Source organism: Hemitrygon akajei, chromosome 22 (assembly GCF_048418815.1).
Source record: "Hemitrygon akajei chromosome 22, sHemAka1.3, whole genome shotgun sequence".
In the NCBI taxonomy this organism is placed as follows: domain Eukaryota; kingdom Metazoa; phylum Chordata; class Chondrichthyes; order Myliobatiformes; family Dasyatidae; genus Hemitrygon; species Hemitrygon akajei.
Window position 1 is genome coordinate 11637038 of NC_133145.1, and position 26242 is coordinate 11663279.

At 45.6% G+C, this 26242-nt stretch overlaps 1 protein-coding gene across 1 annotated transcript in view; it reads left to right on the forward strand.

The window, feature by feature from the left end:
* itgb4 (integrin, beta 4) overlaps nt 1-26242 on the forward strand; it is a 155626-nt gene that overhangs the window by 29306 nt on the left and 100078 nt on the right. The window contains 4 exon segments of the mRNA XM_073026696.1: nt 2368-2539; nt 17029-17292; nt 19284-19373; nt 19692-19820. Coding sequence (XP_072882797.1) covers nt 2368-2539; nt 17029-17292; nt 19284-19373; nt 19692-19820 — 655 coding nt within the window.

Consider the following 26242-nt stretch of genomic DNA (forward strand, 5'->3'; position numbering starts at 1 on the left):
TCATCGTACTCAAGAAAATGTCAAACGCAATGCCCTATTCATGAAATCTGCCTGTTTGTCTTCTGATTCTTTTAAAATGTCCAGCTCTTACCTACTGGTAATAAATTCTGCAAGGCTCACTGGCAGTAGTTCTGATCCTCCTCTTGGGAATGTGTTCATGATTTTTCAGTTTTCTACTGCTTCACCAGAACTGGGGTAGCTCTTTCTGCAGCCACTTCCTTCGATCCCTCAGTAGTTACAGGGGATGAATCGGTCTTTAGTCATATTGGTTTGTCAGGGACTTTTGTTTCCTAGTGATCGATATTGTTTTAATTTCATCCCTTTGTGTAGTCCCCTGACTATCCATCATGGTCACGATGTTCCTTGTGTTTTCTATGGTGGAAATAATTATTTAGAATCTCTGCCATTTCTTAATTTTCCAGTGCTGATTGCCCAGGCTCATCTCCAATGTTTGCTTTAGCTGCTGTCTTCCTGTTCAGGTACCTGCAGAAGATCTTACCACATTATGTTATCTGCTAGATTACTTCATCATCCCCATCTTTATATTTTTATATTTATATTTTTGAGCTCCACCTTTGCTGGTTTGTGGTGAGTTTTCCAGTCCTCAAGTCAATCAATATCTACTGATATCTACTGTAAGCCTACAGACTCTCACAGCTACCTGGACTATTCCTCTTCCCACCCTGTCTCTTGCAAAAATGCTATCCCCTTCTCACAATTCCTCCGTCTCCGCTGCATCTGCTCTCAGGATGAGGCTTTTCATTCCAGGACAAAGGAGATGTCTTCCTTTTTTAAACAAAGGGGCTTCCCTTCTTCCACCATCAACTCTGCTCTCAAACGCATCTCTCCCATTTCCCGCACATCTGCCCTCACCCCATCCGCCTGCCACCCCACTCGGGATAGGGTTCCCCTTGTCCTCACCTACCACCCCACCAGCCTCCAGGTCCAACGTATAATTCTCCGTAACTTCCGCCACCTCCAACGGGATCCCACTACCAAGCACATCTTTTCCTCCCCCCCACCCTTCTGCTTTCCGCAGGGATCGCTCCCTACGCGACTCCCTTGTTCACTCGTCCCCACCATCTCTTCCCACCGATCTCCCTCCTGGCACTTATCCTTGTAAACGGAACAAGAGCTACACCTGCCCTTACACTTCCTCCCTCACCACCATTCAGGGCCCCAGACAGTCCTTCCAGGTGAGGCGACACTTCACCTGTGAGTCGGCTGGTGTGGTATACTGCGTCCGGTGCTCCCGGTGCGGCCTTTTATATATTGGTGATACCCGACGCAGACTGGGAGACCGTTTCGCTGAACACCTACGCTCAGTCCGCCAGAGAAAGCAGGATCTCCCAGTGGCCACACATTTTAATTCCACGTCCCATTCCCATTCTGATATGTCTATCTATGACCTCCTCTACTGTCACGATGAAGCCACACTCAGGTTGGAGGAACAACACCTTATATACCGGCTGTGTAGCCTCCAACCTGATGGCATGAACATTGACTTCTCTAACTTCCATTAATGCCCCTCCTCCCCTTCTTACCCCATCCTTGACATATTTAGTTGTTTGTTTTTTTCCTCACTCTCTGCCCATCACTCTGCCTGTTCTCCATCTCCCTCTGGTGCTCCCCCCTCCCCTTCTCTTTCTCCCGAGGCCTCCCGTCCCATGATCCTTTCCCTTGTCCAGCTCTGTATCACTTTCGCCAATCACCTTTCCAGCTCTTAGCTTCATCCCACCCCCTCCGGTCTTCTCCTATCATTTCGCTTTTCCCCCTCCCCCCACTACTTTCAAATCTCTTAGTATCTGTCTCTTCAGTTAGTCCTGACGAAAGGTCTCGGCCCGAAACGTTGACAGCGCTTCTCCCTATAGATGCTGCCTGGCCTGCTGCGTTCCACCAGCATTTTGTGTGTGTTGTTTGAATTTCCAGCATCTGCAGATTTCCTCGTGTTAGCCAACCAATATGCCTGCTCTTTCATTGTGACCATTCCCAACCACTTTGATGAGACGCTGTTGACATTCTCATAGAGCCTCTCTCCCTCACTGGTACTTAGCTTTGACAAGAATCATGAAATATCACCTGAACATACTTTCTGATCTGTCTTTTTAACTTTAATCTATTTTCCTATCAGCTTCAAGGAATTCTACCTTCATACCAGTGTAATTGCCTTGATTTAAGTTTAGCATGCTGATTTCAGAAATATGTCTCTCTGCTTTTATCTGAACGTGGAGTGTCCCAGAGCAAGCTTTAGAACACAGAACGTTGAGTGTGGAACGGTACCGCACAGAAACAAGACCCTTGGCTCCTGATGCTTGTGCCCACCATGCAAGATACGGAATTAAACTCCTGGTTTTTCTCCTTTTCTAGGCTTAGACAACCTTGGCCCAACAGTGATGCACCATTCTCCTTCAAGAATGTCATTAGACTGACGGACAGTGCCAGCTATTTCACCCAGCAGCTGGAGAAGGAGAGAATCTCGGGCAACGTAGATGCCCCCGAAGGTGGATTTGATGCAATTCTTCAGGTTGCAGTCTGTGAGGTGAGCCAGATACTGAGATCTCGATCCTTTCTGTGCTTTGGCCAGGAGAAAAAGAGATGGGGAATATATGAGGTGAAATGTTTTCAGTGTGTCCACTCCAGGAGTGCAGGGTTGACTGAGCTGCACATTGGCAGGTTCTTCCAGTGGCCATTTCCAGCACAGTGAGCAACGAGTGGGAATCTGCAGCACAGATCACACCAACTCTCCACCACTTTTACACCAACTGAAATGTGCAATTGCACATTGATAGTAATCTTAAGAGAACTGGAGCATAAAAGGCAGATTAATATTCTCACAGCACAGCTCTCTGATTCACCCTGTTCTGGAGCATCGCATTCTGGTCTGGTCTGGTCTGGCATGGCATGGTGTTTGGGAAGGCCGGGGGGGGGGGGGGTGCTCTGTGTGTGTGTACACTGAACCCCAGTGTTATACAGTGATAGACCCGTCCCAACCAGTACTGAACCCCAATGTTATACAGTGATAGACCCGTCCCAACCAGTACTGAACCCCAGTGTTATACAGTGATAGACCCGTCCCAACCAGTACTGAACCCCAATGTTATACAGTGACAGACCCATCCCAACCAGTACTGAACCCCAGTGTTATACAGTGACAGACCCATCCCAACCGGTACTGAACCCCAGTGTTATACAGTGACAGACCCGTCCCAACCAGTACTGAACCCCAGTGTTATACAGTGACAGACCCATCCCAACCGGTACTGAACCCCAGTGTTATACAGTGACAGACCCGTCCCAACCAGTACTGAACCCCAGTGTTATACAGTGACAGACCCGTCCCAACCAGTACTGAACCCCAATGTTATACAGTGACAGACCCGTCCCAACCAGTACTGAACCCCAATGTTATACAGTGACAGACCCGTCCCAACCAGTACTGAACCCCAGTGTTATACAGTGACAGACCCGTCCCAACCAGTACTGAACCCCAGTGTTATACAGTGATAGACCCGTCCCAACCAGTACTGAACCCCAGTGTTATACAGTGACAGACCCGTCCCAACCAGTACTGAACCCCAGTGTTATACAGTGATAGACCCGTCCCAACCAGTACTGAACCCCAGTGTTATACAGTGACAGACCCGTCCCAACCAGTACTGAACCCCAGTGTTATACAGTGATAGACCCGTCCCAACCAGTACTGAACCCCAGTGTTATACAGTGACAGACCCATCCCAACCGGTACTGAACCCCAGTGTTATACAGTGACAGACCCGTCCCAACCAGTACTGAACCCCAATGTTATACAGTGACAGACCCATCCCAACCAGTACTGAACCCCAATGTTATACAGTGACAGACCCGTCCAAACCAGTACTGAACCCCAGTGTTATACAGTGACAGACCCGTCCCAACCAGTACTGAACCCCAATGTTATACAGTGACAGACCCGTCCAAACCAGTACTGAACCCCAGTGTTATACAGTGACAGACCCGTCCCAACCAGTACTGAACCCCAGTGTTATACAGTGACAGACCCGTCCCAACCAGTACTGAACCCCAATGTTATACAGTGACAGACCCATCCCAACCAGTACTGAACCCCAATGTTATACAGTGACAGACCCGTCCCAACCAGTACTGAACCCCAATGTTATACAGTGACAGACCCGTCCCAACCAGTACCGAACCCTAATGTTATACAGTGACAGACCCGTCCCAACCAGTACTGAACCCCAATGTTATACAGTGACAGACCCATCCCAACCAGTACTGAACCCCAGTGTTATACAGTGACAGACCCATCCCAACCGGTACTGAACCCCAATGTTATACAGTGACAGAACCGTCCCAACCAGTACTGAACCCCAATGTTATACAGTGACAGACCCATCCCAACCAGTACTGAACCCCAGTGTTATACAGTGACAGACCCATCCCAACCAGTACTGAACCCCAATGTTATACAGTGACAGACCCATCCCAACCAGTACTGAACCCCAGTGTTATACAGTGACAGACCCGTCCCAACCAGTACTGAACCCCAGTGTTATACAGTGACAGACCCGTCCCAACCAGTACTGAACCCCAATGTTATACAGTGACAGACCCGTCCCAACCAGTACCGAACCCTAATGTTATACAGTGACAGACCCGTCCCAACCAGTACTGAACCCCAATGTTATACAGTGACAGACCCGTCCAAACCAGTACTGAACCCCAGTGTTATACAGTGACAGACCCGTCCCAACCAGTACTGAACCCCACTGTTATACAGTGACAGACCCGTCCCAACCAGTACTGAACCCCAATGTTATACAGTGACAGACCCATCCCAACCAGTACTGAACCCCAGTGTTATACAGTGACAGACCCATCCCAACCAGTACTGAACCCCAATGTTATACAGTGACAGACCCATCCCAACCAGTACTGAACCCCAGTGTTATACAGTGACAGACCCGTCCCAACACCCGTCCCAACCAGTACTGAACCCCAGTGTTATACAGTGACAGACCCGTCCCAACCAGTACTGAACCCCAGTGTTATACAGTGACAGACCCATCCCAACCGGTACTGAACCCCAGTGTTATACAGTGACAGACCCGTCCCAACCAGTACTGAACCCCAATGTTATACAGTGACAGACCCGTCCCAACCAGTACTGAAACCCAATGTTATACAGTGACAGACCCGTCCCAACCAGTACTGAACCCCAATGTTATACAGTGACAGACCCGTCCCAACCAGTACTGAACCCTAATGTTATACAGTGACAGACCCGTCCCAACCAGTACTGAACCCCAATGTTATACAGTGACAGACCCGTCCAAACCAGTACTGAACCCCAGTTATACAGTGACAGACCCGTCCCAACCAGTACTGAACCCCAGTGTTATACAGTGACAGACCCGTCCCAACCAGTACTGAACCCCAATGTTATACAGTGACAGACCCGTCCCAACCAGTACTGAACCCCAATGTTATACAGTGACAGACCCGTCCCAACCAGTACTGAACCCCAATGTTATACAGTGACAGACCCGTCCCAACCAGTACTGAACCCTAATGTTATACAGTGACAGACCCGTCCCAACCAGTACTGAACCCCAATGTTATACAGTGATAGGCCCGTCCCAACCAGTACTGAACCCCAGTGTTATACAGTGACAGACCCGTCCCAACCAGTACTGAACCCCAATGTTATACAGTGACAGACCCATCCCAACCAGTACTGAACCCCAATGTTATACAGTGACAGACCCGTCCCAACCAGTACTGAACCCCAATGTTATACAGTGACAGACCCGTCCCAACCAGTACTGAACCCCAATGTTATACAGTGACAGACCCGTCCCAACCAGTACTGAACCCTAATGTTATACAGTGACAGACCCGTCCCAACCAGTACTGAACCCCAGTGTTATACAGTGATAGACCCGTCCCAACCAGTACTGAACCCCAGTGTTATACAGTGACAGACCCGTCCCAACCAGTACTGAACCCCAATGTTATACAGTGACAGACCCATCCCAACCAGTACTGAACCCCAATGTTATACAGTGACAGACCCGTCCAAACCAGTACTGAACCCCAGTGTTATACAGTGACAGACCCGTCCCAACCAGTACTGAACCCCAATGTTATACAGTGACAGACCCGTCCAAACCAGTACTGAACCCCAGTGTTATACAGTGACAGACCCGTCCCAACCAGTACTGAACCCCAATGTTATACAGTGACAGACCCGTCCAAACCAGTACTGAACCCCAGTGTTATACAGTGACAGACCCGTCCCAACCAGTACTGAACCCCAGTGTTATACAGTGACAGACCCGTCCCAACCAGTACTGAACCCCAATGTTATACAGTGACAGACCCATCCCAACCAGTACTGAACCCCAATGTTATACAGTGACAGACCCGTCCCAACCAGTACTGAACCCCAATGTTATACAGTGACAGACCCGTCCCAACCAGTACCGAACCCTAATGTTATACAGTGACAGACCCGTCCCAACCAGTACTGAACCCCAATGTTATACAGTGACAGACCCATCCCAACCAGTACTGAACCCCAGTGTTATACAGTGACAGACCCATCCCAACCGGTACTGAACCCCAATGTTATACAGTGACAGAACCGTCCCAACCAGTACTGAACCCCAGTGTTATACAGTGACAGACCCGTCCCAACCAGTACTGAACCCCAATGTTATACAGTGACAGACCCGTCCCAACCAGTACCGAACCCTAATGTTATACAGTGACAGACCCGTCCCAACCAGTACTGAACCCCAATGTTATACAGTGACAGACCCGTCCAAACCAGTACTGAACCCCAGTGTTATACAGTGACAGACCCGTCCCAACCAGTACTGAACCCCACTGTTATACAGTGACAGACCCGTCCCAACCAGTACTGAACCCCAATGTTATACAGTGACAGACCCATCCCAACCAGTACTGAACCCCAGTGTTATACAGTGACAGACCCATCCCAACCAGTACTGAACCCCAATGTTATACAGTGACAGACCCATCCCAACCAGTACTGAACCCCAGTGTTATACAGTGACAGACCCGTCCCAACACCCGTCCCAACCAGTACTGAACCCCAATGTTATACAGTGACAGACCCGTCCCAACCAGTACTGAACCCCAGTGTTATACAGTGACAGACCCGTCCCAACCAGTACTGAACCCCAGTGTTATACAGTGACAGACCCGTCCCAACCAGTACTGAACCCCACTGTTATACAGTGACAGACCCGTCCCAACCAGTACTGAACCCCAGTGTTATACAGTGACAGACCTGCCCCAACCAGTACTGAACCCCAGTATTATACAGTGACAGACCCGTCCCAACCAGTACTGAACCCCAATGTTATACAGTGACAGACCCGTCCCAACCAGTACTGAACCCCAATATTATACAATGACAGACCCGTCCCAACCAGTACCGAACCCTAATGTTATACAGTGACAGACCCGTCCCAACCAGTACTGAACCCCAATGTTATACAGTGACAGACCCGTCCCAACCAGTACTGAACCCCAATGTTATACAGAGACAGACCCATCCCAACCAGTACTGAACCCCAGTGTTATACAGTGACAGACCCGTCCCAACCAGTACTGAACCCCAGTGTTATACAGTGACAGACCCGTCCCAACCAGTACTGAACCCCAATGTTATACAGTGACAGACCCGTCCCAACCAGTACTGAACCCCAGTGTTATACAGTGACAGACCCGTCCCAACCAGTACTGAACCCCAGTGTTATACAGTGACAGACCCGTCCCAACCAGTACTGAACCCCAATGTTATACAGTGACAGACCCGTCCCAACCAGTACTGAACCCCAATGTTATACAGTGACAGACCCGTCCAAACCAGTACTGAACCCCAGTTATACAGTGACAGACCCGTCCCAACCAGTACTGAACCCCAGTGTTATACAGTGACAGACCCGTCCCAACCAGTACTGAACCCCAGTGTTATACAGTGACAGACCCGTCCCAACCAGTACTGAACCCCAGTGTTATACAGTGACAGGCACATCCCAACCAGTACTGAACCCCAATGTTATACAGTGACAGACCCATCCCAACCAGTACTGAACCCCAGTGTTATACAGTGACAGACCCGTCCCAACCAGTACTGAACCCCAATGTTATACAGTGACAGACCTGCCCCAACCAGTACTGAACCCCAGTGTTATACAGTGACAGACCCGTCCCAACCAGTACTGAACCCCAGTGTTATACAGTGACAGACCCGTCCCAACCAGTACTGAACCACAGTGTTATACAGTGACAGACCCGTCCCAACCAGTACTGAACCCCAATGTTATACAGTGACAGACCCGTCCCAACCAGTACTGAACCCCAATATTATACAGTGACAGACCCGTCCCAACCAGTACCGAACCCTAATGTTATACAGTGACAGACCCGTCCCAACCAGTACTGAACCCCAGTGTTATACAGTGACAGACCCGTCCCAACCAGTACTGAACCCCAGTGTTATACAGTGACAGACCCGTCCCAACCAGTACTGAACCCCACTGTTATACAGTGACAGACCCGTCCCAACCAGTACTGAACCCCAGTGTTATACAGTGACAGACCTGCCCCAACCAGTACTGAACCCCAGTATTATACAGTGACAGACCCGTCCCAACCAGTACTGAACCCCAATGTTATACAGTGACAGACCCGTCCCAACCAGTACTGAACCCCAATATTATACAATGACAGACCCGTCCCAACCAGTACCGAACCCTAATGTTATACAGTGACAGACCCGTCCCAACCAGTACTGAACCCCAATGTTATACAGTGACAGACCCGTCCCAACCAGTACTGAACCCCAATGTTATACAGTGACAGACCCATCCCAACCAGTACTGAACCCCAGTGTTATACAGTGACAGACCCGTCCCAACCAGTACTGAACCCCAGTGTTATACAGTGACAGACCCGTCCCAACCAGTACTGAACCCCAATGTTATACAGTGACAGACCCGTCCCAACCAGTACCGAACCCTAATGTTATACAGTGACAGACCCGTCCCAACCAGTACTGAACCCCAATGTTATACAGTGACAGACCCGTCCAAACCAGTACTGAACCCCAGTGTTATACAGTGACAGACCCGTCCCAACCAGTACTGAACCCCACTGTTATACAGTGACAGACCCGTCCCAACCAGTACTGAACCCCAATGTTATACAGTGACAGACCCATCCCAACCAGTACTGAACCCCAGTGTTATACAGTGACAGACCCATCCCAACCAGTACTGAACCCCAATGTTATACAGTGACAGACCCATCCCAACCAGTACTGAACCCCAGTGTTATACAGTGACAGACCCGTCCCAACACCCGTCCCAACCAGTACTGAACCCCAGTGTTATACAGTGACAGACCCGTCCCAACCAGTACTGAACCCCAGTGTTATACAGTGACAGACCCATCCCAACCGGTACTGAACCCCAGTGTTATACAGTGACAGACCCGTCCCAACCAGTACTGAACCCCAATGTTATACAGTGACAGACCCGTCCCAACCAGTACTGAACCCCAATGTTATACAGTGACAGACCCGTCCCAACCAGTACTGAACCCCAATGTTATACAGTGACAGACCCGTCCCAACCAGTACTGAACCCTAATGTTATACAGTGACAGACCCGTCCCAACCAGTACTGAACCCCAATGTTATACAGTGACAGACCCGTCCAAACCAGTACTGAACCCCAGTTATACAGTGACAGACCCGTCCCAACCAGTACTGAACCCCAGTGTTATACAGTGACAGACCCGTCCCAACCAGTACTGAACCCCAATGTTATACAGTGACAGACCCATCCCAACCAGTACTGAACCCCAATGTTATACAGTGACAGACCCATCCCAACCAGTACTGAACCCCAATGTTATACAGTGACAGACCCATCCCAACCAGTACTGAACCCCAGTGTTATACAGTGACAGACCCGTCCCAACACCCGTCCCAACCAGTACTGAACCCCAGTGTTATACAGTGACAGACCCGTCCCAACCAGTACTGAACCCCAGTGTTATACAGTGACAGACCCATCCCAACCGGTACTGAACCCCAGTGTTATACAGTGACAGACCCGTCCCAACCAGTACTGAACCCCAATGTTATACAGTGACAGACCCATCCCAACCAGTACTGAACCCCAATGTTATACAGTGACAGACCCGTCCCAACCAGTACTGAACCCCAGTGTTATACAGTGACAGACCCGTCCCAACCAGTACTGAACCCCAGTGTTATACAGTGACAGGCACATCCCAACCAGTACTGAACCCCAATGTTATACAGTGACAGACCCATCCCAACCAGTACTGAACCCCAGTGTTATACAGTGACAGACCCGTCCCAACCAGTACTGAACCCCAATGTTATACAGTGACAGACCTGCCCCAACCAGTACTGAACCCCAGTGTTATACAGTGACAGACCCGTCCCAACCAGTACTGAACCCCAGTGTTATACAGTGACAGACCCGTCCCAACCAGTACTGAACCCCAGTGTTATACAGTGACAGACCCGTCCCAACCAGTACTGAACCCCAATGTTATACAGTGACAGACCCGTCCCAACCAGTACTGAACCCCAATATTATACAGTGACAGACCCGTCCCAACCAGTACCGAACCCTAATGTTATACAGTGACAGACCCGTCCCAACCAGTACTGAACCCCAGTGTTATACAGTGACAGACCCGTCCCAACCAGTACTGAACCCCAGTGTTATACAGTGACAGACCCGTCCCAACCAGTACTGAACCCCACTGTTATACAGTGACAGACCCGTCCCAACCAGTACTGAACCCCAGTGTTATACAGTGACAGACCTGCCCCAACCAGTACTGAACCCCAGTATTATACAGTGACAGACCCGTCCCAACCAGTACTGAACCCCAATGTTATACAGTGACAGACCCGTCCCAACCAGTACTGAACCCCAATATTATACAATGACAGACCCGTCCCAACCAGTACCGAACCCTAATGTTATACAGTGACAGACCCGTCCCAACCAGTACTGAACCCCAATGTTATACAGTGACAGACCCGTCCCAACCAGTACTGAACCCCAATGTTATACAGTGACAGACCCATCCCAACCAGTACTGAACCCCAGTGTTATACAGTGACAGACCCGTCCCAACCAGTACTGAACCCCAGTGTTATACAGTGACAGACCCATCCCTACCAGTACTGAACCCCAGTGTTATACGTGGACAGGCCTGTAAGTACTTCACTACAGCACTGCATAGCAGTAGATTTGTATGAACCTGTTTGCCTTTCCAGTGTTATACAGTGAGATGCCTGTATCGTAACATAATACAGGGTTAAGCCTGTAGCTCAGTTACTTCAGGAGTGAATGTCTCCCACAGGCAATATTTAGCCACCACACATCAGATCTGAACCGGTGTCACAGTGTGCTGGGGCTTGGGTGTATTGCTGGAGAGACAGTGAGTACAGCATGGCCCAGTAATCTGGTGTCTGTCACCTTCTGTCTTCCCCACATTTTCATCAGCTTCTTGCAGATTCTTCCACTCACACACTCCAGGAACAGTTTACACTGGCCAAATAATCTTCTAATGTTTCTGGGATCTTCTCGCTGGAGAAGACCACACAGTCGGAGAAAGAGCAGGGAAACCCCATGTGGAGGCTGGGATTGAACCTGGTACCCTGAGATTGTGAGACAGCAGCTTGGCTAGCTGCACGTCGCTGAAGACTGACCTGTGCTGTTCGCCCTATGTCCGGGTGACAGAAGCAGACCTCGAAGATGCAGCTGAAATTTGTTTTTGGACCCATTGTATCTGGGGCGTTGAAGCTGTTAAACTATCTTCTGGTTGTTTCCCTACTGTGAATGTTCACTTTCCACGGGCTGATTGCCAGTTCCCATTCTCACCTCCGAGTTGGATGCCCTCGGCTCTGAGAGATTCACCTTTCTGAGTCTGTGGTTATGAGGCACAACAAGTGGGAGCAAAGCTGGAGGCGGAGAGGGAGAGGCATGAGGGCTCTGTGCTCCTGTGCCCAGAGCGGATCTGTCTCTGCTTGGTATGTACTACTGTCTCTGCATTGTGCAAGGTACTTGGTAGCTTCACCAATCACCAGCTTCCTGCTTAAAGTTTGCAGTGTGGGTTCTTGGAAAATGCTTCCTACAGTGTAACAACGTGGACTGAGGCCACTCTGCCATCAAGGCCATTTTAATTTCACTGCAGAGAGTAAGCCAGCCCCATTCCCTCACACTTTCCCGACAGTCCCACACATTCATTGTTTGGATAAGTATCAACTTCCTTTTAAACTCTGAAGCTAAATCTCCTTCCAGACTCTCTGAATGAAACAAGGAGTTCCTGTACTGAAGCAAACAAAAACAAACAATTGGGGGACCTCAGCATCTGTGGAGGGAAATTGACAGTCGACATTTCGGGTAGAGACCCTCCAGTCTGTCACTCTGTAACACGGGTATAGTACTGGATGCGGTCCGTCACTGTAGAACTCTGGGATTCAGTACTGCTAGGGACAGGTATAACACCAGGATAAAGTAATGGTGGGGATAGGTCTATCACTATATAACACTGGAATACAATACTAATGAGGCCTAGTCTGTCACTCTATAACACTGGGATGCAGTACTGATGTGGACAAGCCAGTCACTGGAATATATCACTGGTGGGGCCTAGTCTGTCACTGTGTAACACTGGGATACAGTGCTGGTATGGACCGGACTGTCACTGTATAACACTGGGATACAGTGCTGGTATGGACAGGACTGTCACTGTGTAACACTGGGATACAGTGCTGGCATGGACAGGACTGTCACTGTGTAACACTGGGATACAGTGCTGGTATGGACAGGACAGTCACTGTAACACTGGAGTACAGTACTGGTATGGACAGTACCATATAACCCGTGTATAACACTGTATAACAGTGTATAACCAGTGTACAGCACTGGGATACAGTGCTGGTATGGACAGGACTGTCACTGTATAACACTGGGATACAGTGCTGGTATGGACAGGACTGTCACTGTGTAACACTGGGATACAGTGCTGGCATGAACAGGACTGTCACTGTGTAACACTGGGATACAGTGCTGGTATGGACAGGACTGTCACTGCGTAACACTGGGATACAGTGCTGGTATGGACAGGACAGTCACTGTAACACTGGAGTATAGTACTGGTATGGACAGTACCATATAACCCGTGTATAACACTGTATAACAGTGTATAACCAGTGTACAGCACTGGGATACAGTGCTGGTATGGACAGGACTGTCACTGTATAACACTGGGATACAGTGCTGGTATGGACAGGACTGTCACTGTGTAACACTGGGATACAGTGCTGGCATGAACAGGACTGTCACTGTGTAACACTGGAGTACAGTGCTGGTATGGACAGGACTGTCACTGTGTAACACTGGGATACAGTGCTGATATGGACAGGACGGTCACTGTGTAACACTGGAGTACAGTGCTGGTATGGACAGGACTGTCACTGTATAACACTGGGATACAGTGCTGGCATGGACAGGACCGTCACTGTGTAACACTGGGATACAGTGCTGGTATGGACAGGACTGTCACTGTGTAACACTGGGATACAGTGCTGGTATGGACAGGACTGTCACTGTATAACACTGGGATACAGTGCTGGTATGGACAGGACTGTCACTGTATAACACTGGGATACAGTGCTGGCATGGACAGGACCGTCACTGTGTAACACTGGGATACAGTGCTGGTATGGACAGGACTGTCACTGTATAACACTGTGATACAGTGCTGGTATGGACAGGACAGTCACTGTATAACACTGGGATACAGTGCTGGTATGGACAGGACTGTCACTGTGTAACACTGGGATACAGTGCTGGCATGGACAGGACCGTCACTGTGTAACACTGGGATACAGTGCTGGTATGGACAGGACTGTCACTGTGTAACACTGGGATACAGTGCTGGTATGGACAGGACTGTCACTGTGTAACACTGGGATACAGTGCTGGCATGGACAGGACTGTCACTGTGTAACACTGGGATACAGTGCTGGTATGGACAGGACTGTCACTGCGTAACACTGGGATACAGTGCTGGTATGGACAGGACTGTCACTGTATAACACTGGGATACAGTGCTGGTATGGACAGGACAGTCACTGTAACACTGGAGTACAGTACTGGTATGGACAGTACCATATAACCCGTGTATAACACTGTATAACAGTGTATAACCAGTGTACAGCACTGGGATACAGTGCTGGTATGGACAGGACTGTCACTGTATAACACTGGGATACAGTGCTGGTATGGACAGGACTGTCACTGTGTAACACTGGGATACAGTGCTGGCATGAACAGGACTGTCACTGTGTAACACTGAAGTACAGTGCTGGTATGGACAGGACTGTCACTGTGTAACACTGGGATACAGTGCTGGTATGGACAGGACTGTCACTGTGTAACACTGGGATACAGTGCTGGTATGGACAGGACTGTCACTGTATAACACTGGGATACAGTGCTGGTATGGACAGGACTGTCACTGTGTAACACTGGGATACAGTGCTGGTATGGACAGGACTGTCACTGTGTAACACTGGGATACAGTGCTGGTATGGACAGGACTGTCACTGTGTAACACTGGGATACAGTGCTGGTATGGACAGGACTGTCACTGTATAACACTGGGATACAGTGCTGGTATGGACAGGACTGTCACTGTGTAACACTGGGATACAGTGCTGGCATGGACAGGACCGTCACTGTGTAACACTGGGATACAGTGCTGGTATGGACAGGACTGTCACTGTGTAACACTGGGATACAGTGCTGGTATGGACAGGACTGTCACTGTATAACACTGGGATACAGTGCTGGTATGGACAGGACTGTCACTGTGTAACACTGGGATACAGTGCTGGCATGGACAGGACCGTCACTGTGTAACACTGGGATACAGTGCTGGTATGGACAGGACTGTCACTGTATAACACTGGGATACAGTGCTGGTATGGACAGGACTGTCACTGTGTAACACTGGGATACAGTGCTGGTATGGACAGGACCGTCACTGTGTAACACTGGGATACAGTGCTGGCATGGACAGGACTGTCACTGTGTAACACTGGAGTACAGTGCAGTTTGTCATTGTATAACCTTGGGGTTCAGTACTGTTAGGGACAGGATTGTCACTGTATAACACTGGGTTACAGTTTTGGTAAGAGCAAGTTTGTCCCTGGGTTACAGTACTGTTGGGCACAGGTCTATTTCCTTCCACAGCTGCTGTCTGATCTGCTAAACTCACTCAGCAGTTTTTGTTTGCTGCTGTCTCCAGCATCTACTCCCTTAGGACTTGGCACATCATCTGAAACCTTGACAGAGTTCTATAGATGTGTGATGGAGAGTATATTAACTGGTTGCATCACAGACTGGTATGGAAGCACAGAAAAGCTTACAAAGAGTAGTGGATATAGCCCAGTCCCTCGTGGGTAAAGTCTTCCACATACATGGAGAGCTGTTGCAGGAAAGCAGCATCCATCATCAAGGACTGACAGGCCTGGCTTTTTTCTCACTGCTTCCATCAGGAAGGATCCTCAGGATCCACACCGCCAGGTTCAGGAACAGTTTCCCCCTCTTTGAACTGCACTCACCCCATCACTGAACTGTTCCCACAACTTGAGGACTCGCCATCTCATAGTTATTGCTAACTTACGTCATATCCTGGTTAAGAACAGGTTTTATTGTATTATTACTGTTGTTAACCGATGTATTTTCTGCAGCTTTTCTGTAAAATGCAGTCTGTTCTGTTAATTAAGCTTCACAGTTCAGTATTTTGGTTTCTGCAAAGGGGAGTCGTCGTTTGCTCAGCTTAGGAACGTTGGGTCAGCTGATCGGGTTTGTCTTCATAACTTCCTGCCCAGTGGGATGCCATGGAGCATTGGAGAGTGCTGGGCGGTCGGTGTCAGGTTTCTGAGAGCAGGTGGTTGGTTTGGGTCAGGGGTTGGAGGAAGAATGAGGAGCGGAGAAGAGCACAAGAGAAGATGTTGGTAGAACCTGCCTGAAGGAGGGTCCCCGTTCTCTGTACAGCCAGGTGGTTCCAAGGAGGAAGTGCCAATTCTTCTGAGTTAGCTAGTCCGTTCGTAACAGTCTTTGTGGGAAGTTCAGAATGTGGCTTGTCTTTCACACAGAATGTGGGTTCAGTGTGTGAGTAATTAAAGGGAAGCACCCGACTATCCAGAAATGGGCTCCAAAGTTTATGTGCACAGTTAGACTGGTTTAACTTCAATGGGCCCTTTTCTTTTTCTGCTAACTGTTTGTTAAAGTTGAAATATCTGTAACTATGTTTCCACTTCAATTTTAAGCAGGTGTAAGATCTGTTATTTCCTGGCAAACAATAACATTGTGTGGGGCCGTGATCAAACAGCACTCACCATAATTTCCATTCCCTCATCAAAAAATCCCAAATCTCCCGTTTGGTTGAACCCAAATCATATGGACCCTAGACATGTGTTTCTTATTAAAGTTGGCCTTTTCCCCATTACCCAGGCGATGCTGAGTCACGTGGCTGTTAGCCAGAGATAGCTAACGAGCCTGGTTTGTTACAAATTATGGTGAGAGGTTACATTTAATTACTATTATTTTGGAGGTTTTTTTGGTTCTTTCGTATTGACTGTGAATAACCATAAGAAAGTGAGTTTCAGCAGTGTATATGGTGACATATGTAATTTGATTTAAAGAAAGATGACTTTGAACTTTGACCTGTATCTCTCGTGTTTCCAGTTTTCTCCTCTTGTATTGTTACAGTGTGTTGTGGGCTTTGCTAAACAATTGTTTTCTTTTTACAATTGCTGTGATAATTTCTATTTCTGGCGCTGATGCCCTGAATGTCCTTCCCTTCTGTAATGACTCCTGCTTCTGGTCGACTTGATTCCTGTCCTGAGGAAAGCTCTCTGTTTTGCAGAATAACATTGGCTGGAGGGGTGAGAGTACTCACCTGTTGGTCTTCTCCACTGAATCTGCCTTCCATTATGAAGCTGACGGCTCCAATGTGCTGTCGGGGATCTTGAAGAGGAACGATGAACATTGCCATTTAGATGACGCTGGCACTTACACACAGGATACCAAACAAGATTACCCCTCCATTCCAACCCTGATACGCCTTCTTGGAAAACAAAGCATTATTCCTATCTTTGCTGTTACTAACTATTCGTATTCTTACTATGAGGTAAGATATTTATCATTAGAAAGCAGACCGCGTACTCCGTGGGCATATTTCAGAACATGTCATTTAGCAAATGTTGTTTTCAATACTGCAGGACCCATTGCGAGAATTAATGAGTTTCCATCCCTGGCTGACATGCTGTGTCATCTATTGTTATAATCAATTCTAAAACTCTGCTGAAATGAGCGAAGCAAACCTTAGGGAACATGGTGATATTTTGCACATTTAGTTTAGTGATATATTGCATTTGGAGGAAACTATACGACATGTAATCAGTACAAGGTGCATACTGTAGTTCACGTTCTATAGACTTGTAACATATCATTCAAAGTAGTTTATTTGGTGCCTAACAGGTAAATTGTTGCCCATGTACCTTGGACAAGATTATAGATTTAGCCTTTGTTAGGACTTTCAGGAGTTATCCGGTGGTTTGCACTGTTCATTCTGTGTTGTGCATCTTACAGACAATGTTTAATTTGTTTCTCAGAAGAAGACCAAATGGTGTATGTGTTGCAGAGTGTGAGACCTGTGACGTGGCCTGTCTGTTGAGGATGGATTTGCAGGGTTTGCCGTTAGTGGATGTGCTTTGGAATTGTCACACGTACAGTCAAAAACTTTGCTTTTGCACGTCATCTATTTAAATAAGCGCATTGCGGTAAATGCATTAACAGAATGTAGAATTAATTGTTACAGTTACAGAGAAAGTGCAGAGCAGGCAGACAATAATAAATAATAACATTTTTAGAGCATTTCATACAGACAGTGTAGTTCAAAGTGCTTTACAATGGGACAAAATGCAAACATGAAAATAAAGTAAAAAATAAAAATAAACATGAAAATAAAAGACAGGTGTTTGTTAAAAGCAAGGTTAAATAAATAGGGTTTGAGTTGGTGTTTAAAAGTGTCAACTGAGTCAGCATCCCTTGTAGTTTTAGGTATTGAGTTCCACAATTTAGAAGCGCAGTTCAAAAAAACTGACTTACCAATTATCTTTTGAGGGAGATTGTTTAAATTTAAGAGACTGGCAGAAGAAAACTTGAGAGCTCGAGTAGGATTACAAAATAGAAACAATTCTGTGATGTACTCTGGTCCCAGACCACTGAGGGCTTTTGTTCTGAATGAGTTTCTCAACAGATTGCTTTGGAAGGCCAGTAAAAAGTGCATTGCCTAAAAAATCTAGCCTATTCGATATACAGCATGAATTAGTTTTTCAGCATCATTACGTGACAGAAATGGACATACCTCTGCAATATTTCTTACGTGTAGAAATGCTGCTCTGGTCACTTTCTTTATATGGAATTTAAAATTCAAATCTGAATCAAGGGTAACATGTAGGATTGTTTCTTCTGATTTTACAAAGGGAGCCAAGTTCCCAAGTTTATCAAGAAGGTTTTTCTCTTTCGGCTTTGGGGCCAACCAAAAGTATTTCAGTTTTATCTTTATTTAGTTTTAGGAAGTTTTTTGCTCATCCTTTTGTTTATTGTAGTTATACCAGAAGTCAGAGAGAGAGAGGATGCTATCATATCAGGCTCAACCGAGATATACAATTGTGTGTTGTCTGCATTACTGTGAAAATCAAGTTTATGCTCTCTAATGAGGTCTCCGAAGGGGAGATGTATAAGGAGAAGAGTAGGGGACCAAGACAGCTTCCCTGAGCAACATCAAAAAGTATACTGTGTCTCTTAGAAAACATTCAGGCAAAAAAAAATTCTCTCCAAGTTGTAAGGTCTAAGGTCATAATGAGGTAGATTGTGAGATCTGTTGATTGGAGAGTGATGTGGTCTGTATCTGTGTTGTGCACTTGTGATGCACAGAATTCAATCAGAGATTCTGGGTATCTCTGCTGAACACTAAAGTTAAAGCTTCCATGTGTACACTTGTGATAATTTACTTGGTCATTCCTTTTTCTTTGTAAACCCACCAAGACATTTCTTTCAAAATAGCAGCACTGTCGAGATACAGCTTTAAAATGGACCTTGTGCTTTTGTATCTAGAAATTGAGCAAGTATTTTCCAGTGTCTTATATTGGACGGCTGCAGGAAGACTCATCCAATATCCTCGAGCTGTTACGCAATGCATTTGAGGTAAGTCATCCCAGCTTTCTGGACAAAACACGCAAAGCCTATGCGTACAAAGCAGTAATGTACCCTCAGCATCACACAGCGTTGTAATATTAAACCCTTGATGTGCAAAGCATGTTATCAAATTACATCCCTACCCTGCACTCATTGCAAACACCATATTGTAATTTTACTTGCCTGGAGCACTCTCATTTTGTCGTCTTTGATGACAGGTGCACCCATGTCGGTAACTGTTGCTGCAGTAACAGTTAAGTCGTGATCTTGTACGAAGATGTTGGATGCCCTTGTAGTTAACCTTTCTTTGCAATCTCCCTTCCTCAGAACATCCGGTCAAAAATGGAAATCCGGGCTGAGAATGTCCCCAAAATGATGAAAGCCACGGTGTCTTCATTATCGTCAACAAAAACAGAGAGTGACTCTTCCACCTTCATTGTCACTTCAGGAGAAGTGGTAAGCAATTCTAGAAAAAGGGCAATGCTTGGGGGACAGGTAGGAATGTTGCCTGGGCCCTGTGGATCAGGAGGAGCTTTGTTATCTGGTTAGTTCCTTGAGCACCAACATGAAAGAAAGATTTCGCATTTCCCCCCTCCCCCCACTACTTTCAAATCTCTTACTATCTTTCCTTTCGGTTAGTCCTGACGAAGGGTCTCGGCCCGAAACGTTGACAGCGCTTCTCCCTAAAGATGCTGCTTGGCCTGCTGTGTTCCACCAGCATTTTGTGTGTGGTGTTGTTTGAATTTCCAGCATCTGCAGATTTCCTTGTGTTTGCTGGAAAGGTCTGCTTGTTGCTCAGTGATTTCTGCTTTATACACGGTGAGATGTTTATATTTGTGTCCACGTGTGAGAGAGGCTCAAAGTGGCTTGAAATTAGCTTCACAGTTGGGCTAGTCCTTGTATGAGGAAAAGTAACCTACAGAGGAACTAAACCAGGAGAGTTCATCTATTTCATCCATTCAAACCAATTTGCAAGTTGGATCGATTTTCAAACAAACATCATTCTAACAATGACTTGATGTTTTCAATCTTCCCCAATTCATCATAAACAATCCTGGTTCTTCTAAACTGTAGAATATTACACACCAGCAGCAGTAGATATAAAATTGAGTTGTGTTTTTATAAATAAACAACAAAATTTATTAACGTCTACTCAAAAACATCGAAAAGTAAACAAAGGACTAACTTAAATGGAAGTTAACGGTGTTATTTGTCTATAGTTATCCCAAAGTTGAACTTAGAGATAATTCTTAACAATTCTTATTCAAGCACAGTCTTAAAATGGTAGTTTAGTAAGTCCATATGATTCATAAAGTAAGGGAGAGGAGAGACTTCCCAAACCAGCTTTGGATCGATGCTTGAAGAAAGACGAAACTGCTGACGCAGATCCCAGCCGCTAGATGCCTTTTCCGAAGAGATCCCAAAGAATAAGATTTCTCAAAGTAACTGACCTTTTGCCAGAGGTGGTCACCACACACCCGAGACCTTGCAGGGGTTAACCAAAAGTGCGTGCCACGCTTCACGTCAATCACTTCGATACACACAGAACGCTGTTGATTTCTGCCCAATTCTTTGGGTTCGCATGAAGCTGGTATCTCTTCACTCTCACTCTCCTTCTACGATTACGTAACCACCGACTGTGACTCCCAACAAAAACAACTATGCAACAAATTATTGTCTCCCCTTTTATACCAGTGGGACATGGCATCATGTGACATCACGTCACCCCAATATCAGAAGACAGTTACATCATACCAATATCACAAGACAATTACATCATACCAATATCACAAGACAATTATATCATGCTGACAAGAAACTCACGGGACAGGTAACACTCCCCCCACCCCACAAGAAAAGAAAATTTTGATCTACTAAGAGCAAAATTTTTAACTACAATTTACAAAACATACAAATGTATAAAATTTACAAAATGCACAATATACATACAATTATCATACAGCAGTCTACAAACTAATATAACATATGGCAAGAATATATACAAATAATTCCACTCCATAAAACAAAATTTACATTGCAAGCTCAACATCTGGACAGACAGTCGGCAATTACATTATCTTTGCCTTTAATGTGAGTTATTAAGAGATCATATTCTTGTAAAATCAAACCTTGTTGTTATATTGGAGTTTGATTTGTCTTTTTTACCATCTTCCTTAACCAAGCCCGGACCTACAACGTGATCAAGATGGGTCACAGTTGCATGACCAAATACACTTTTAGCTAAATTAACAGTTTAGTTAGCTTCTGAAAGCCTTTCAGACAGCTTTTCCACTGCAGAGATGTGTGCCTCCCAAGTGTCATTCCCTGTGACTAAATCATCAATATAGGCATCTGTATGTTTTAACACTTGAATTACAGAATTAATCATTCTCTGGAAAGTTCCTGGAGCATTCTTCATTCCAAATGGCAAAACATTATATTCATATAACCCAGATGGTGTTACAAATGCAGAACTTTCTCTACCTTTATCCGTCAGTGGAACACACCAATACCCTTTTAACAGATCGATCTTTGCATGAATCTTAGCTTTTCCAACCTTGTCCACACAATCATCTACTCTAGGGATTGGATACACATCAGTTTTTGTTACAGCATTCACCTTTCTGTAATCAGTACAAAACTGAATACTACTATCTGGTTTAGGCACCGTGATACAAGGTGAACTCCAATCTGAAGTAGAGGGTCTAATAATATCATTTTCTAACATATATTCTATCTCTTGTTCAGTGATTCTGTATTTTTCCACATCCATTCGATATGGATGTTGTTTAATGGGTTTGGCATCTCCAGTATCTACATCATGTGAGACTTCTGTGGTTCTTTTTGGAACATCTGGAAATAAATCTCTAAATTTCACACTTAACTGCTTCATTTGCTGATGCTGCTGTGGCTGTAGCTGAGCCAATTTCTCATCAATATTTTCCAAAATTGTCGAATTTGGTAGTCCGGCGGAAATAACGTTTGGTTTAAAATAAGCCTCAGATGGATCAGCCACCAAGTTCCCAGGGAGATCAAACTCATTGTTATTGACAACAACAGTCATAGAGGCAGACTGTTTTTCATAATATGGTTTTAGCATGTTCACATGACAAAGCTGCGTTGGCCTTCATCAGTCTGGTGTTTTACCACATAGTCCACGTTATTAACTTTAGATATAATCTCATAAGGGCCATGAAATTTAGCTTGTAAAGGGTTCATTTGCACAGGGAAAAGAACCAACACCTTATCTCCCACCTTAAATGACCTCATTCTAGCTTCCTTGTCATACCAAGTTTTCCCTCTTTCCTGAGACTATATTAAATTTTCCCTTGCTAAACTGCAAGCTTTTTGCAATATTTCCTTAAATTTTAAGACATAATCCAACAAATTAGCATGTAGTTCTTTGTTAACCCAGTGTTCTTTTAACCATGCCAAAGGTCCTCGGACTCTGTGCCCAAGCACAAGTTCAAAGGGACTAAAACCTAGGGACTTCTGCACTGACTCTCTTACGGCAAACAAAAGCAAATGAACTCAGTCATCCCAATCCTTATTTTCAACACAAAACGTCTTCATCATGGTTTTGAGGGTAGAATGGAACCTTTCTAAGGCCCCTTGTGATTCTGGATGGTACGCAGACGATGTAATCTGTTTGGCTCCTGGTTTATCAACTACCTGCTGGAATAATCCAGACATAAAATTACTTCCTTGATTCAGCTGGATTTCTTTATGTAACCCAAATAAAGTAAAGAACTTTATGAGAGCCGTCGTCACAGTTTTAGCTTTTATATTCCTGTGAGGTATTGCTTCTGGAAACCTAGATGCTGTACACATGATGGTCAGCAAATACTGATGGCCAGCTTTAGTTTTTGGCAATGGGCCAAGGCAATCTACGATAACTTTTGAAAACGGTTCACCAAATGCAGGAATAGGTTACAATGGGGCCACTGGTGTGACTTGATTAGGTTTCCCCACAACCTGACAAATGTGACAAGTTCAGCAATATGTCGCCACATCTTTTCTCAAACCAGACGAGTAAAAGTGTTTATAAACCTTGTTCGCAGTTTTCTTCACACCAAGATGGCCACCCAGGGGCATACTATGAGACAAAGTTAAAATCTCATTCCTATAGACTTTAGGAACTACTACCTGGTGAACAACTGCCCATTCCTCACTTGCCGGAATCTCAGGTGGTCTCCACTTCCTCATTAACACTCCACTATTGAAATAATACCCTACGGGTACTTTCTCAATTTCACTATCTGGAAGAGCGTTCTCTCTCAAGGTGGCAATTTCAGGATCTCTGCTCTGCTCTGCTATAATCTCCTTCCTAGACAGAGACAAGTCAGTATGACCAGTCTTACTACAAGGATCTTGGTCAAACAAGGAAGGTAGAAAAGCTACTGATAAATCATCAAAATCTGAATCCAGATTTGAGCTGTCATGGGTAGCAGACCCATGCTGGACAGAACCATCTGCCTTGGCAGACTTTTTGGCCATAGCTCGGGTTACTGCACAGGAGGGATACATGTTAGAATCCATCTTTGGATCATCAGTGGTTGGCTTTGTTATTAGCTGCTCTGCAGGAACAACTTTTCCAGCTGCTAACATTCCCTAACAATAAAGAAACACCATCCACCGGTAAACTGGGTCGTAGTCCGATTTTAACAGGTCCTGAAACTAACCCTGACTGTAAAACTACTTTGTGTAGAGGTACAGACATAAGGTTGCCCCCAATACCTCGTATAGATTTACCTCACCAGTGTCAGTCTCATCACTAAACGCTAGAACACTCTCTAACTTAAGTGACTGAGAAGCCCCAGTATCCCAAATAATTTTTACTGGTACTTGAGTGGACCCTTCATTCACAAAAACAAACCCCTCTGACATAAAATGATCGAGTCCCTTCCTAACTCGGTAGGATCTTGACAGAGCTTCCTTTGAATGTCCCGAACCCTGCGGGTTTATGGGTTTTTCAGGGTGTTGCACACATGCATCTGGAACTGCCTCCTTTTCCCTCTTCTTCAAATGGAAACAGCCATGCCGTGACCAGATTTCCTACAATAGTGACAAATAGGACCGAAATGTTTTTCCCTTCATCCTTACCTCTATCACTAGCTTCCGATTTAATTTCTGGTTTACCCTGACTATCCATGCTACTCTTTTGGAAAGTTTTACTCGGAGTAAACTTACTCTTGTGGATTAGAGCATACTCGTCTGCTAATTTAGCAGATTCTCTCAACATGGCAGTATACTTTTCATCCAAGTATGCCTTTATGTCATTAGGGATGCACCTTTTAAATTCCTCAATTAAAACCAACTTTCAAGTTGTCATAACCTTCATTCACATGTTTAGATATGCACCATTGCTCAACACACACAGATTTGTCAGAGACAAATTCCACATAAGTCTGTTTCACAGGTTTCTTCAGACTTCTAAATCGTTGTCTATAAGCTTCCAGAACCAATTCATAAGCTTTAAGTATAACCTGCTTCACAGTATCATAATCAGCTGCCTGTTCACCAGTTAAGGCTGTATAATCCTGTTGTGCTTCACCTTTAAAGACACTTTGTAAAAGGACAAGCCAGCCCTCTTTCAGCCAATTTGAACTCCAAGCAACTTTCTCAAAATGCTGGAAGTATTTATCCACTTCTGCCTCATTAAATGGAGGAACCAGTTTAACTTCCTGACTAGCAATAGACGGTACAACTGGTCTCCTAGAACCACGTCAGATTCTCAAGCCTTAACCTCGCTATCTCTAGCTTAAATTCCCTCTGTTTATCTGCTTCTCTGGCATCAAACTGCCTCTGTCTTTCTTTATCCTCTAACCTCATTTGTTCCAGTCATAACTGGATCTCCACTTTACTTACAGGAAACTTTTCTAACACCTTCTTAACAAAGTCCCCCTTAGATACATAGTACTCAGCTATTTTCCGCTGAATCACTGGCTTTGACATAGCTGGCTTTATCTCCGTAAGCTCCAACTCTCTAGCTATTTCCAGCACCTCACCCTTTTTCGCTTCAGGAATTGGCAATGCCAGAAATTCCCCAATATCCATTGCTGCTGATATTCATTCACAAACCAATTTAACAAAAGGAATTTTCCCAATCAGATCGTTAATTAAACAATTAAGTTCCAAATTTGTTCATATCTGGACGAGCCCCCAATTTTTGTTATGCACCAGCAGCAGTAGATATGAAATTGTGTTTGGTTTTATAAATAAACAACAAAATTTATTAACCTCTACTCAAAAAATCAAAAAGTAAACAAAGGACTAACTTAAACGGAAGTTAACGGTGTTATTTGTCTGTAGTTATCAAAAGTCGAATTTAGAGATAATTCTTAACAGTTCTTATTCAAGCACAGTCTTAAAGTGGTAGTTTAATAAGTCCATTTGATTCATAAAGTAAGGGAGAGGAGAGACTTCCCAAACCAGCTTTGGATCGATGCTTGAAGAAAGACAAAACTGCTGATGCAGATCCCAGCCGCTAAATGCCTTTTCTGAAGATCCCGAAGAATGAGATTTCTCAAAGTAACTGACCTTTTGCCAGAGGTGGTCACCACACACCCGAGACCTTGCAGGGGTTAACCAAAAGTGCGTGCCACGCTTCATGTCAATCACTTCCATACACACAGAATGCCGTTGATTTCTATCCAACTCTTTGGGTTCGTATGGAGCTGGTATCTCTTCACGCTGTCCTGCGATTACGTAACCACCAACTGTGACTCGCAACAAAAACAACTACGCAACAGATTATCGTCTCCCCTTTTATACCAGCAGAACATGCTATCATGTGGCATCACATCACCCCAATATCAGAAGACAATTACATCATGCTCACAAGAAACTCAGGGGACAGGTAACAATCATGTAACATT